The sequence below is a fragment of the Conger conger genome, chromosome 6 (genome assembly GCF_963514075.1).
Source record: "Conger conger chromosome 6, fConCon1.1, whole genome shotgun sequence".
Classification (NCBI taxonomy): domain Eukaryota; kingdom Metazoa; phylum Chordata; class Actinopteri; order Anguilliformes; family Congridae; genus Conger; species Conger conger.
Genome location: NC_083765.1, coordinates 27,337,574 through 27,351,365, shown reverse-complemented (window position 1 = coordinate 27,351,365; position 13,792 = coordinate 27,337,574). Strand labels below are relative to the sequence as shown.

The 13,792-nt window shown below is 52.7% G+C and overlaps 1 protein-coding gene across 2 annotated transcripts in view; it reads left to right on the top strand.

Moving 5' to 3' along the window:
- Positions 1-13,792, top strand: part of LOC133130373 (protein WWC2-like) — a 58,788-nt gene that overhangs the window by 32,556 nt on the left and 12,440 nt on the right. For both annotated transcript variants that reach the window (XM_061244927.1, XM_061244926.1), the window contains exons 6-14: positions 779-908; positions 1,634-1,777; positions 2,181-2,254; positions 5,267-5,509; positions 8,986-9,075; positions 9,226-9,788; positions 11,283-11,403; positions 12,732-12,812; positions 13,210-13,296. In XM_061244927.1, coding sequence (XP_061100911.1) covers positions 779-908; positions 1,634-1,777; positions 2,181-2,254; positions 5,267-5,509; positions 8,986-9,075; positions 9,226-9,788; positions 11,283-11,403; positions 12,732-12,812; positions 13,210-13,296 — 1,533 coding nt within the window. The remainder of the gene's footprint in view (positions 1-778; positions 909-1,633; positions 1,778-2,180; positions 2,255-5,266; positions 5,510-8,985; positions 9,076-9,225; positions 9,789-11,282; positions 11,404-12,731; positions 12,813-13,209; positions 13,297-13,792) is intronic.

Here is a 13,792-nt window from a genome sequence, read left to right as displayed (position 1 = left end):
AACCCAATTCATTCAGTTAGGAACACTCAAAGCACACATCTTACAGAACGAGTCTGAAATGCTAACTGTAACTACTCCAGTGCAACTGTTGGGGGAAAATATTGTTTAAATGGGAACAGGCAATTGCTACTATTGCTCCAGTGTCTTACTACTATTATAACAACTAACATACTAACTAACTCCTGCTGCTATCTCTTACTGTTACTTATTTTACTAGAACTATTTATAGTTATACTACTATTTCTATGACTGAGACTCCCGAGTATGCAATATTGTGAATAATAGTGATATGCTAATGGCAGAAGGGACTGGTTGGTATTTCCCTGTCTAAGAAGTTATTACTGCAGGTAAAAAAAGATCTCAATAGCATGCCCTGCATTTGGAGGATTGTCGACTCATATATTCAGGGGACTTTCGCAACAGAAGGCTATTGCGAAATGTTTAACATGCCATACTATTAAACCCAGGCCATGGAAAGCTAGTGCATATTGTACTGAGAGAGGCTGTGAGAGACCTATTCTTGCTAAGTAGCGTTTGTCATTTGGCCTTTTGCATTGAGAATGAAAGTGAGTTTAAATATAATGGTTGTTACGCATTATTTTTGGTATGTTAATGCCACATACTACCTCATTGCAATATTTAAATAATAAAACCTATAATAAATAATTGTTGAAGTTTTGTCATCAGGGGAAGAAGCTTTGGTGCTTGGGCTTGTGTTGGGGGCTCAAACAGAAATGGTGGTTTTGTCTTGAAACGATCCTTCGTGTTTGTTTTTCAGAATCGACCAAAAAATGTCTGGTGGCCAGAGTGGGTACCGGCTGAAGGAGGCTAAGGCCATTGTGACTGAGCTGAAATCCATTCGCAAGGCCATCAGCTCCGGGGAGAAGGAGAAACAGGACCTGATGCAGGTATGAGCCCACACGCACCACAACCCAACACACGGTCAGTGTAGTCATCTCTCTCACTCCCACACGCAAACACACCCGCACACGCACACACGCACACACGCACACACACGCACACGCACACACACACACACACACCCTAACCCATCAGCTCCGGGGAGAAGGAGAAACAGGACCTGATGCAGGTAAGAGCCCACACTCACCACAACCCAACACACGGTCAGTGTAGTCATCTCTCTCTCCCGCACGCAAACACACACACACACGCACACACACACCCTAACCCATCAGCTCCGGGGAGAAGGAGAAACAGGACCTGATGCAGGTATAAGCCTTCACTCACACACACTCACACACACGTTTCACACATGCATGCACACACACACACACACACACACACACACACACACACACTCTTTTGTAATACATGTTTGCTGGATGTATCTTATGCTAGCTGCATGGTTTGGCTGAGGGCTCTATGACATGGGTGACATCACCCAGGGTCTCTGCCCATCGCCTGGCTGTCCATCATGCACTCAGTGACATGAGCGTACAGCACATAAATGCCATTGTGCAACTGCAAAATCTGTCCCTCTAAACTGAACTTACTGTCTGTGTACGTGTGTGTACGTGTGTGTACGTGTGTGTACGTGTGTGTACGTGTGTGTACGTGTGCGTACGTGTGCGTACGTGTGTGTACGTGTGTGTGTTTCTGTGTTGTTCTGCAGTGCCTGGCTAAACTGAAGGAGCGCTTCCATTCGGACCAGAACATGGGCCGCTCGGAGCCGGACCTGCGGCAGCCTGCAGCGTCTCACCTCCTGCTGTCCCGACACACCCTGGACGCGGGGTCCCAGACCGACGTCTCGGGAGAGGTGAGCGCGGACCAGTGAAAACGTAGAGTTTTCAAACACGGCAGTACCTAGGCCCCCACAGAGTGAGCTCGCTCGCTCACTCTCTCGTTCTCTCTCTCTCTCAGTATCTTGTTTTCTCTCATTCCCTCTCTCACTCCTGTTCTTCCTGGAACGGTTTAGCTCGGTGCTGCAGGCCTGTGATGGCCCCCCTAGTCGAGCGGCGGTCAGGCTGTGGGCTAAGCTCCTTACACTGAGGGATTGTGGGCCGCCTGCTCTTAGCTCACAGCTGGAATGCTAATTGCAGGGGAGTTAGGGCTCCTAATGATATTAAAACTCAGGCGCTCAGAGCAGCTACATGTGATGTTGTGTTTTTTTGCGGCCCGTTACGCCCCCCCTCACCCCCCCTCCCTTCTCTCTGCGACAGGCCGGTTTGGGGAGCAGGTCCACCCTGGCAGAGAAGGTCCGCCTGAGCCTTCAGTACGAGGAGGCCAAGAGGAGGTAAAGACGATTCCTTCTCCCTCTCACATGCGCACTCACACACGTTCTGTCTTTTTTGCAGGAGGGCCTGGCTGTTCCTGGATCAGTCAGTTAACGTAAACTCACCGCGTTCCGAACAGAAGCAGAAGTTAACGTCCGTTCAATTATAGTTTTTCTCCTGAGGAATGCAGTTTATGATCGTGGTTGCTTATTGGCTATCCCTGACACTAAAACACTTTGATTGAATTGGACCTATACTTATAGAGAGAACTGCTACAACAAATAACTGCACAATGTCCCTGTGTTCAGAAGACTCACGTTGGTCCGAACACCGGCCTATAAGCCTGCCCATTTCATAGTCTCTCATTAGCAACAGCTTCCCCACTTCACTGTCACTGGGGAGCACCATTACCATGTCCCTATATGCTAAAATGGATCTTGTATGTGACTCTTACCAAGTTTTTATGAAAACGTAAGGAATTATACTTTGCACACACACAAAAACCAAAGCTGATCTGGAAGTAATTCTTTAGTTATTTGTCATTGCACTGTTCGGAACATGGTGAGTTTGCGTATGCCTTTTCTCTCTCTCTCTCTCTCTCTCTCTCTCTCTCTCTCTCTCGCTCTCTCTCTCTCTCCCTCCCTCCCCCTCCCTACCTGTCCCTCTCACTCCCTCTCCCTCCCCCCTCTCTCTCTCCCTCCCTGTCCCTTTCTCTACCTCCCCCCCTCTCGCTCTCTCCTCCCTCTCCCTCCCCCCCTTCTCTCTCTCTCTCTCCTCCCTCTCCCTCTCTCTCCCTCTCTCCCTCTCCCTCCCTCTCTCTCCCTCCTCCCACTCCTTCCCCTTCTCTCTCTCTTCCTCCCCCTCTCCCTTCCCCTCCCCCCCCGGGCTTGGCTGATCCTGGATCAGTGGGCCGTGCCCAGCAGGGTGTGTGTATCCTTAGCCAGCCCTGCGTGGTGGGGCTCATGCTGGGGCCATCGCTTAATACCAGTCCTCTGCTGCTCTCGGCCAAATGGATTCCTTTGATTCCTCCCAAACACAGCCGGCTCAGGGCTGACATTTTCATCTTTTAAATATCACACTTTCAATAATATATCTCCCTTTTTTTCTTTCCCACCCAGAGTTTCAGTTTGATTTCTTCTCGAGGCTTTTGATGGCTGAGCTCTGATGCCGCAGCCTCTCTCCTCTCTGACTCACCTGTTTCTCAGTCTCTTACCCGTCTGTCTCTGGCCACGTTTGACACTCACCTGCTGTGTGATTTCATATTCCTGAAAACGGGAATTACTTCACCCCCACCGTCCCTGAAGCCAAGCGTGCGTTTCTGTCTCAGAAGTGCTGAATTTACCGGGGTGCGCTCCGTCCTTATCATCCTCTCCCCCGTTTCCTCTGTGACTCCCGAAAACATACTTTTAAAAATCCCTTTTCTGACTTTTCAAAGGGAGTTTAGAGAATTTAGACTTAAGAAAATACAGTTCACCCGCAAGGGATCTGTATTGGTGATTTGGAGATTGTGATTCAACAGCTCCCTCTGCTGGTAGCTATGTTGCACTGCGCCTTCATGCTTTGATAGTGGATCTGTTGTGGAGCGCGGGGGTTTGGGCCGGGGGCTTACACAGATGCCGACATGTAAGACTTTGCGTCCAGTTATTTTGATATCTTCCCTCACCCCGTTGCGATCAAATAAGCAGATGAGGTCAGCGCAGTAGGGGGCGGTGTAATGAAAAGGTAATATATGCACATTATTCTCCGCGTTTATTACGTATGCCCTTTGAACCGGGCCACTCTGGCGTAACGAGCAGGCCACCCCTGGGCTAGCAGGGTGAAGCGGGGGGGGGGGGGGGGGGGGGGGCAGGAGGTGCCTCGCTGTAGGGGAGGGGGGTCCGGGAGGTTGCAGGAGTGTCGGGGGTCTCTTTGAGGGGGGCGCTGCGGTACTGGCAGGAGCAGGCATCCCGCGGCGTGGCTGAGCAGGGCGGAGGAGGTTGGATGTCCTCGATAAGTCCGGCCCTTTTAAGTTTGGCCTGGCTGTATCCCGGTAACGGGACGGCAGGGCTGTGAATGAGCCGCACACACAGGTGTGGGGGAGGGGGTGGGGGGTGACAGGCGATCACATTAGGTGTGTAATCGGGCCGCAGTGTGTAAAACGACACTGTCACCGGAGCCCGGTGAAGTTCAGGTAAAAACCTATTACAGCGGCTAATCCCCGCCGTGGCGGCTCTTTCTAATGGCTTAATCCGCCCGCCCGACACCGCGCAGACATGACAGGGGAGCGGGAGGGGGGCACGCGGGGGGGCTGTCAGCGCAGTCAGCACTTCAGCCCCCCCCGTTCCCCAAACTAATAAACACAGGCACTATCTGACCTCACCACCCCAACCCTAATACAACTACTCTCCAAAACACCTGGGCTTTCAGGCTTACTGCTGTGTGTGTGTGTGTGTGTGTGTGTGTGTGTGTGTGTGTGTGTGTGTGTGTGTGTGTGTGTGTGAGAGAGAGAGAGAGCGCGAGTGCGAGCGTGCGTGTGTCTGTGTCTGTGTCTGTGTCTGTGTCTGTGTGTGTGTGTGTGTGTGTGTGTGTGTGTGTGTGTGTGTGTGTGTGTGTGTGTGTGGTTGATAGGACCAGGGAGGATCGAACATATTAACAGAGGGATGCATGTTCAGGGTCAGGGTCCCTGCTAGGAAGTACCCTGGTTGAGCTTTGGCCTACATTTCCACTGCAACATGCCTTTTGAAATAAGATAACAACATAATTATGAAAACATGCCGTCAGCCTAACAATGCTTGCCATTATCCGACCAGTAAATTGTACCTAGTGCTTTGTTTATCTATAGAACTATCTAGCACTGTATCGAGCCTGATTCTGGGATACAGACGTGGGTATGCGGGGAATAGAAAATCACACTGATGCTGTGGCTGTGTGAGGTCACATACGGTAACGTGCGGTAGCATACAGTAGCACGCGGTAATGTGCAGTTACGTACAGTAACGTGCGGTGACGTGTGGGGTAACGTGCGGTGACGTGTCTCCCCTGTCTGGCCGCAGCATGGCGAATGTGAAGATCGAGCTGGCGAAGCTGGACGGCGAGGCGTGGCCGGGCGCTCTGGACGTGGAGCGGGAGCGTCTGATGCTCCTCAGTGAGAAGGAGGAGCTGCTGAAGGAGCTGCAGTTCGTCACGCCGCGCAGCCGCACGCAGGGGGAGCTCCAGCGCCTGGAGGCCCAGAGGCACCGTCTGGAGGAGGAGCTGCTGTCCGTCCAGAGCACCCCCAGCCAGGCGCTGGCCCAGAGGTGAGACCCTTCCCCTTCCCCTACCCCTACCCCTACCTCTCCTCTCCGCCCAAAAGCACCCCCAGCCAGGCGCTGGCCCAGAGGTGAGACCCTTCCCCTTCCCCTACCCCTACCCCTACCTCTCCTCTCCGCCCAAAAGCACCCCCAGCCAGGCGCTGGCCCAGAGGTGAGACCCTTCCCCTTCCCCTACCCCTACCCCTACCTCTCCTCTCCGCCCAAAAGCACCCCCAGCCAGGCGCTGGCCCAGAGGTGAGACCCTTCCCCTTCCCCTACCCCTACCCCTACCTCTCCTCTCCGCCCAAAAGCACCCCCAGCCAGGCCCTGGCCCAGAGGTGAGACCCTACCCCTACCCCTACCCCTTCCCCTACCCCTTCCCCTACCCCTACCCCTCCCCTCCGCCCAAGAGCACCCCCAGCCAGGCGCTGGCCCAGAGGTGAGACCCTACCCCTACCCCTTCCCCTTCCCCTACCCCTACCCCTTCCCCTACCCCTACCGCTCCCCTCTGCCCAAGGGCACCCCGAGCCTGGCGCTGGCCCAGAGGTGAGAACAGACCTTCCCCTCCCTCTCCTCTCCCCTCTATCCACAATACTTTCCTTCCCCCAGAAAAAACTGGAAGGCTGCAGTTTCTAGAACTAGGAAACTTAATAGCTACAGATTAGCAAGCTAGCTCGCTCAGTGCATTGATACAGACAGTTTTCATAAAAATACATTAGTGTTAGCTTGACATGCTAGGTCAGTGGTCAGCAACCCAGGTCCTTGAGAGCCACAGGGTGTGCTGGCTTTCGTTGTTACTTGGCATTAATTGATCAATGAAAGCCATTGATTACAGTTAACTCACCTCACCTGGTTTCTTGGGTCTGAATCGGTTGCTTATTTTAAGGTGGAGACGAAAGCCAGCACACCCTGCGGCTCTCCAGGACCAGGGTTGCCGACCCCTGTGCTAGGTCACCTGTATTCTGTGGGTGACTGCAAGCTTAGATGGGTTTAATGGCCTGTTCTTGTCAACATGTTGTCTAATATTTCTTTTTATTAAAGTTTCTTTCTATTTATCTTCTTGTGGTCTGAACAAGATTGGGGTTTGCAAAGAAATGAACAAAACAATTACTGTAAGTCGGAGCAAAGAATTTGACTTCTTGACAGGTGGTTTTGTACAGTGAAATCTACAGTTGTTGTGACGTGTTTGTGTTGACCGGCACAAAGCCACGCTAGAGATAATCAGATGCAACTTGTTTGCCATCTACATAGTTGTGTTTTTTTTGTTTTTTTTTGAGGGGGGTTTTGTTTAATGAATATTCCGAAGGGGAACACAGTTGGTTTCTCTAATTAGCCTGAATTTACATACTAATTGCTCAATAATTATTGTGTTCAGAATTGGTGCGCAATTTAACTTAACCATGACATATTAAAGGGTAATGATAGTGATGTTGTAATTGGCAACTTTGTGGTTTTATGGCTGTATTTGTAATTACATACTGTTGCACACGCACTGATTTTTTTTTTTTTTTGTTACGCATTAACTACATTGTAGCCATTGATAATAGCGCTGTGACTATGTGCAATTAGTCTCTGTGTGATTGGTCTATAAATACACAGTAATTGGGATGCTGTTGTTGATGTTTTAACAATTAAGAGCCACAGCGCAAGCAAATTGACGCTCGAGGGCAAAAACTTGACAACCCACATTTCTCCTTTCTCCTTTCTTTCCTGACATCATATGACATGAGTGGCGATGATTAGCCGAGTTTAAAATTAAACTGAAGACATGATATCCACCATTATTGCCCAGCTATCAGCCTGGACACATGAAAGCTGTAAGCTGAGGAGCTGATGAACATTATTACATTACACACTTAGCTGATGCTCTAGTACAAAGTCATCATTTTGTCCATTGTATCTGTAAAGTGTATGTAGGGGATATTCTCCTACATATCCCTTTACACAGCTGAATACTGAAGAAATTCAGGGGTTAAGTACCTGGCTCAAGGGTACAATGAAGGTCCCATACCTAGGAATTGAACCTGTGACCTTATAGGAGCATTTGACATTGAATGGAGAATACTGTAGTTTGTTATAGGGAACTTGAAATAGGGAATAGTGTAGTTTGTTATAGGGAACTTTGAATGGGGAATACTGTAGTTTGTTATAGGGAACTTTGAATGGGGAATACTGTAGTTTGTTTTAGGGAACTTTGAATGGGGAATACTGTCGTTTGTTATAGGGACCTTGACTTGAGGATCTGTGGCACTGCAGTTATACCCTTAAATGTGGTACTTATATTAGGAGGCTTTGTAGACATCAGCTCAGCACTGCACAACACTGTCAAAGCAAGGAATGCACACCCCCCCAGCACCACTCTCTGCACCCTCCCCCCCATCTTAAGTGTCACTGGGATACATTTTTTTGACATGGGTCACATGACTCAGTTCAGCACAGGCTGCGGCCTTTTGTTTGTCTGTTGTGCTCGTTGTCACGGTTACCGGTCCCCAAGCCGCATGGTGCTGGACGTGGGGGTCTGTCTGGCCTTGTCAAAGTGGAGCACAGGTGTTCTCACTGGAGAGCAGGGGTGTCAACACGATGCACACGCACACATGCACACACACACTAATACACACACACACACACACACACGCATACACACGCACATGCGCACACATGCACGCACACACACACTCGCACACGCACATGTGCACACACATGCACACACACACACACACACACACACACACATACACACGCACGCACGCACACACACACAGAGCTGCGTTCATCTGTTGTCATGACAACGTGACATCACTAACAACACTATTGTCACTCATACACACACACACACACACACGCAAATGCATTCAATTTATCTGAATGCTCATGCTATTTCAGGTTACCAAAAACACTCAAATTGCAAAACCACATGATTGAAGCCGGACTGCATTTAGTCAGATATTTTATTGAAGTGTGTTTTTAGTTCCTGCTTCACAATTACTGAGTACATTCAGCTAGTTGCCTAGTTGAGCGATTTAACGGTGATTATTGGTTGCCTAGCGCCAGTGTGTGCACCAGTGGAGCGTGCGGACGGCCTCTCTGGATTGAGGAGGTTATCCTGAGGTGGCTGTCCTGAGTTAACCTGCTGCTGGTCTGGGGATAGGAACCATGTGTTGCCCTGGTAGAGATGCCCCCCACAACCCCCTATCCCCACTGGTCATCCTCCTCCATGGCAATGCACCATCGCCTCCTCTGTGGTCCTTGTGTTTCTATGTTTATGTTGTCATGGCAACACCATCTCAGCTCTGCAGCCCCCAATCCTCCCCACGCCCTCCCCCTACACACACACACACCCAAGCACACAGACTCACACGCACATGCATACGCACGCACGCACCCACGCACGCACGCACACACACACACACACAGATGCGTTCATCGGTTGTCATGACAACATGACATCGCTAACGACACTATTGCCACTCTCTCTGTCTCAGGTTGAAGGCCCAGGAGAGGAGGAGAGCCCTGGTTCAGAGGCTGGAGGAGTCTACCAGGCTGGCCACACTCCTGCACTCTCAGCTCAAAAGGTTTGCCCATAGCCCCCACCTTAACCCCCCTTGATCCGCAGACTCCTTCAGGCAGCTCTACCGAGTGCCACGTACCGTCCTCCTGCTGCATTCTGCGGGAGGTTGTTTGTTACGTTAGCGTTGTTCTGACGTTGTCCTGCCGTTCCCCAGCCTGTCGGCCAGCACGCTGTCGGTGTCGTCGGGCAGCAGCCTGGGCTCCCTGGCCTCCAGCCGCGGCTCCCTGAACGCCTCCAGCCGCGGATCCCTCAACTCTCTGAGCTCCAGCGACCTGTACTACAGCCCCCCGGAGCAACCGCTGGACCTGGACTACCAGTACAAGCTGGACCTGCTGCTGCAGGAGAAGCCCTCCTACTGCCCCTCCGGCCCGATCACCACCATCCACGAGCACGAGGTGGCCCGCAGCCCCGCCCCGGCCGGCCCCGCCCCGCCCCGCCCGTCCGAGCCGCCCAAGTCGGTGGCGTCCCTGTCCTCGCGCTCCTCCCTGTCCTCGCTGTCGCCCCCGGGCTCGCCGCTGGTGCTGGAGGGGGCCTTCCCGCCCGCCGTCCCCGACGCGCCCCCGCCCTTCGGAGACGCGGGCGACGTCATCGCGGGGGATTTCACAGGGCTCGGCTTCTACGACAACCACATCCTGCTGGACTCAGAGACCGGGGAGAAGGACCTGGGCGACGGCGTCCGCCGGGTCCCCCTGGCGACGCTCCGCGAAGGGATGACGGGTGGGTGCAGTCCCCCTGCGGTGGGGTGGGTTAAATTTGGGTGGTGGTTCAGTGGGGATGGCTGGGGTGTGTTGTGGGAAGTTCTGTGATCTAGTGTTCCGTCATTAACCCTCATAAGAGTAGCATTATGGAACATTTTGTTCAGAATTCTAAGTCCGTGTTCCAGAACTCCATTGCTTTCCATGTATCAGTCGTGATTGTGACATCAGGATTAGAATGTTCAGTTAAGAACCTTCTAATCACATATTTGTGACCTCCCAGCTTAAGCGGTTAAGTGGGCTCTGGGCTCAGCCTGGCTTCACAGCTCCAGAAAAGAAAGCCAAAAGGTCTTCAGTACATTGGGTCCCAACAGTGTAGAGTTTCATTGCAGCGATCCGTCTCTTTCTCTGCCTTTCTGTGTACTGATCTATAAACTGGAGTGGTCGCACTCGCTCAGTGCCTGGTTAGAGTTTAATTCTGTTAGTGAGGTCAAGTGTGACTCTTCACAATCACAGATCAGCCTAAGGCGGGGCCTGGTATGAAAATGAAGGCATCTCAGAGGAAGGTGCAGGGTACAGTGCTGGGGGAGGGGGGTGGCTTTGATATAAGTAGTTGTTTTCTGAAGTGAGCCGGCCCCCCTAATATGACTCTGTCATTACAGACTCGGAACATTCCTCTGCTGAAGGGGCTTCACCGCAGGGGCTAATACGCTAATGCAGCAAGTGGTTATTATCAGCAGTCTGTCGAAAAGACAGGCCTTCCAAAGCCCCAGTTTCATATTGGGAAGTTTCCCAACTTGTGTTGTTGTACCCCCCACTGTGTTCTGTACGCACTCAAACGCCGTGCTCTTAATTTGCTTTTCAAGCTCAAATTCTTTTTTGGGGTTATTTTGACACCCGCCCTGTCTGTCTGTCTGTTTGAAGAGCAGCACTGTTTTTCTTTGAACAAGTGCAAGATAATTGCCTGTGTTTCTGTCGAACGTTGTACAGCAAAAGAAGAGCCATTCCACGCAGCTTGAAACACAGGCTGCTGGTGTCTTTGAGATCGCCGTTACTGAGCCCCCGTGCGGTGTTTCTATACAGCGCTGCCATCTGCTGGCTGATTAGGGAACAGCGCTGAGCTGAAAACACTCCGCCTGCTGTTTAACCACCCCGGTTGTCTCGCCCTGGAAGGAGGTTTTCTGGCTTTGTTTTATGTTTTGCGTGTTGGATACAGAAAGCAGATAAAGTGGAGATGATTGGAATTGGAAGTGACGGTGTGTCAGTGTGCTCAGCTGTGCTCGGTGTGTGAGTGTGTGATAGAAGTGTGGGGTCCTTTTATCTGTGCCAGCGTTTAATGCTCTGTGTGCTCAGGCCTCCCTGTCTGTCCCAGTAAAGAGGAGGCCCCTCCCTCCTCACACTCTCTCTCTCTCTCTCTCTCTCTCTCTCTCTCTCCCTCTCTCCTCTCCTCTCCTCTCCTCTCTCACTCTCTCTCTCTCTCTCTCTCACTCTCTCTCTCTCTCTCTCTCTCCCACAGAGGCGGAGCTGCAAAGGGGGGCGGGGTGTGTGTTGGAGGAGAAGTCCGCGTGTGTGTCGGCGGCCGTGTCGGACGAGTCTGTGGCGGGAGACAGCGGCGTTTACGAGGCGTCCGTCAAGCGGTGAGTCACTCCCCCCTAACCCCGCCCCCTAGTTCTGTTGACCGGCTTCAAAGCAGCACTGCACTGCTTAGCGGCTGGCTGTCTCCTTGCTCTCATTCGTTTGGAGAGCTGTCTGTGGAAGCAGCTGTAGGAAGAGACTGTGAAAGAGATGGCAGGGCTTGTGTAAGCAGTTTAGGCCACATCCTGGGCCACCATGACCGGCCTGGCACAGGGCCTCCCTGAACCACACTCCTCTCTCAGCCAAAGAAGATTCCTCCTCTGTGTGTTTCATGTACTGTGAGCTTACCCTCTGCGTCTCCTTCTCCATCCTGCCCCTGTCTGCGCCTCCTCCAACATGGCTCCTCACTCTTCAGGCTTACACCCCGATGAGTGGGAGTGGTTTGGGGCGTGGCGAACAGAGGGTGCCAGTGGGTGTGGTTTGGGGCGTGGCGAACAGAGGGTGCCAGTGGGAGTGGTTTGGGGCGTGGCGAACAGAGGGTGCCGGGTGGGTGTGGTTTGTGCTGTGGAACAGAGGGTGCCAGTGGGTGTGGTTTGGGGCGTGGCGAACAGAGGGTGCCAGTGGGAGTGGTTTGGGGCGTGGCGAACAGAGGGTGCCAGTGGGTGTGGTTTGGGGCGTGGCGAACAGAGGGTGCCAGTGGGAGTGGTTTGGGGCGTGGCGAACAGAGGGTGCCAGTGGGTGTGGTTTGGGGCGTGGCGAACAGAGGGTGCCGGGTGGGTGTGGTTTGTGCTGTGGAACAGAGGGTGCCGGGTGGGTGTGGTTTGTGCTGTGGAACAGAGGGTGCCGGGTGGGTGTGGTTTGTGCTGTGGAACAGAGGGTGCCGGGTGGGTGTGGTTTGTGCTGTGGAACAGAGGGTGCCGGGTGGGTGTGGTTTGTGCTGTGGAACAGAGGGTGCCGGGTGGGTGTGGTTTGTGCTGTGGAACAGAGGGTGCCGGGTGGGTGTGGTTTGTGGTGTGGAATCGAGGGTGCCGGGGGGGTGTGGTTTGTGCTGTGGAACAGAGGGTGCCGGGTGGGTGTGGTTTGTGGTGTGGAATAGAGGGTGCCAGTGGGAGTGGTTTGTGGTGTGGAACAGAGGGTGCCGGGTGGGTGTGGTTTGTGGTGTGGAATAGAGGGTGCCGGGGGGGTGTGGTTTGTGCTGTGGAACAGAGGGTGCCGGGTGGGTGTGGTTTGTGCTGTGGAACAGAGGGTGCCAGTGGGAGTGGTTTGTGCTGTGGAATAGAGGGTGCCGGGGGGGTGTGGTTTGTGCTGTGGAACAGAGGGTGCCAGTGGGAGTGGTTTGTGGTGTGGAACAGAGGGCAGTGGATGAGGTGTGTGTGTGTCCCTCTGACAGGTCCAATGAGGCGGAGGACCAGGTGTACGTGGAGGATGAACCCAGTGTGCCAGAGGCTGCTCAGGTCCAGATGGGGTTCAAGTAAGATCCAGCCCTACAGACACACACACACACACACACACACACACTCGCCGTCTGCCAAGGTCCCCCGACAAAAGCTAATGTGAGCACTAACAGTGTATTAAATTCTCTGTCCACATTTGCTCCAAACGGGGTGCGTTCGGGCAAGTGCTAGCTCATGTCCTGGCACATCAGCAGAAAGAACAGTTTAATGTCCTTGGTGATAAAGAGCTGCTTGTCGCATCAACAGGAAACTCAGCATTCAAGGCACTGTGGAACTAATGAGTGGTGTAATCCGAGTCTGAGGAAATAAGATGGAATAACGCTGGCTCACAGACGTTTGCTCATTAGTTTGTTTTATCAGTCTGAAGTGAAGTAGTTGTGTTCATTTGAGTTTTTCTCTCTCTCCCTCTCTCAGGTACGACATGGCCAATGGGAGTTTTGTCATTGTCGTCATGCAGCTACAGAACCAGGCAGCCCTCCTGGTTCCTCCCAGTACCAAAGTGTGAGTACGCGGCTGTTTGTGTAGGACGGAGCAAATGGCCGCAACCTTTACACTGTCACAAGGGCTTGGTCTGCCCTCTAACCCTGCAGTCTGTCTGTGCGCAGTCTGGTTAGCCTCCAGTCTGTAGTTGTGCGTGTCAGTTGACTGGGAGTATAGACTGTCAGTTCTGAATCGGGGGCACAGAGTCTGATTGGCCCCCGCCCGAGCAGGGGAGTGTCCTCATTGTGCAGCTCAGGGCAGGGTTGGTCTGAATGAGCGCTGCTCTCTGACAGACAGAGGAGGCCCCAGCCCCAGCCTGCAGGAGCCCAGTGTCATCCACACTCCAGTACCGCCAATCCTACCCCAGGCCCGTCAGGAGAACACGGACAGGCCTTTAATCCGGCCCAAACAAACGCTCGTTTACTCATCTGAGTCGCTCCGTACCGCCTGGGAACACGCTTATCGTGGGCTGGCCAGTTCGACATCCCCGTTTAGCTGCTCCGCCGGCTTGAGTCTT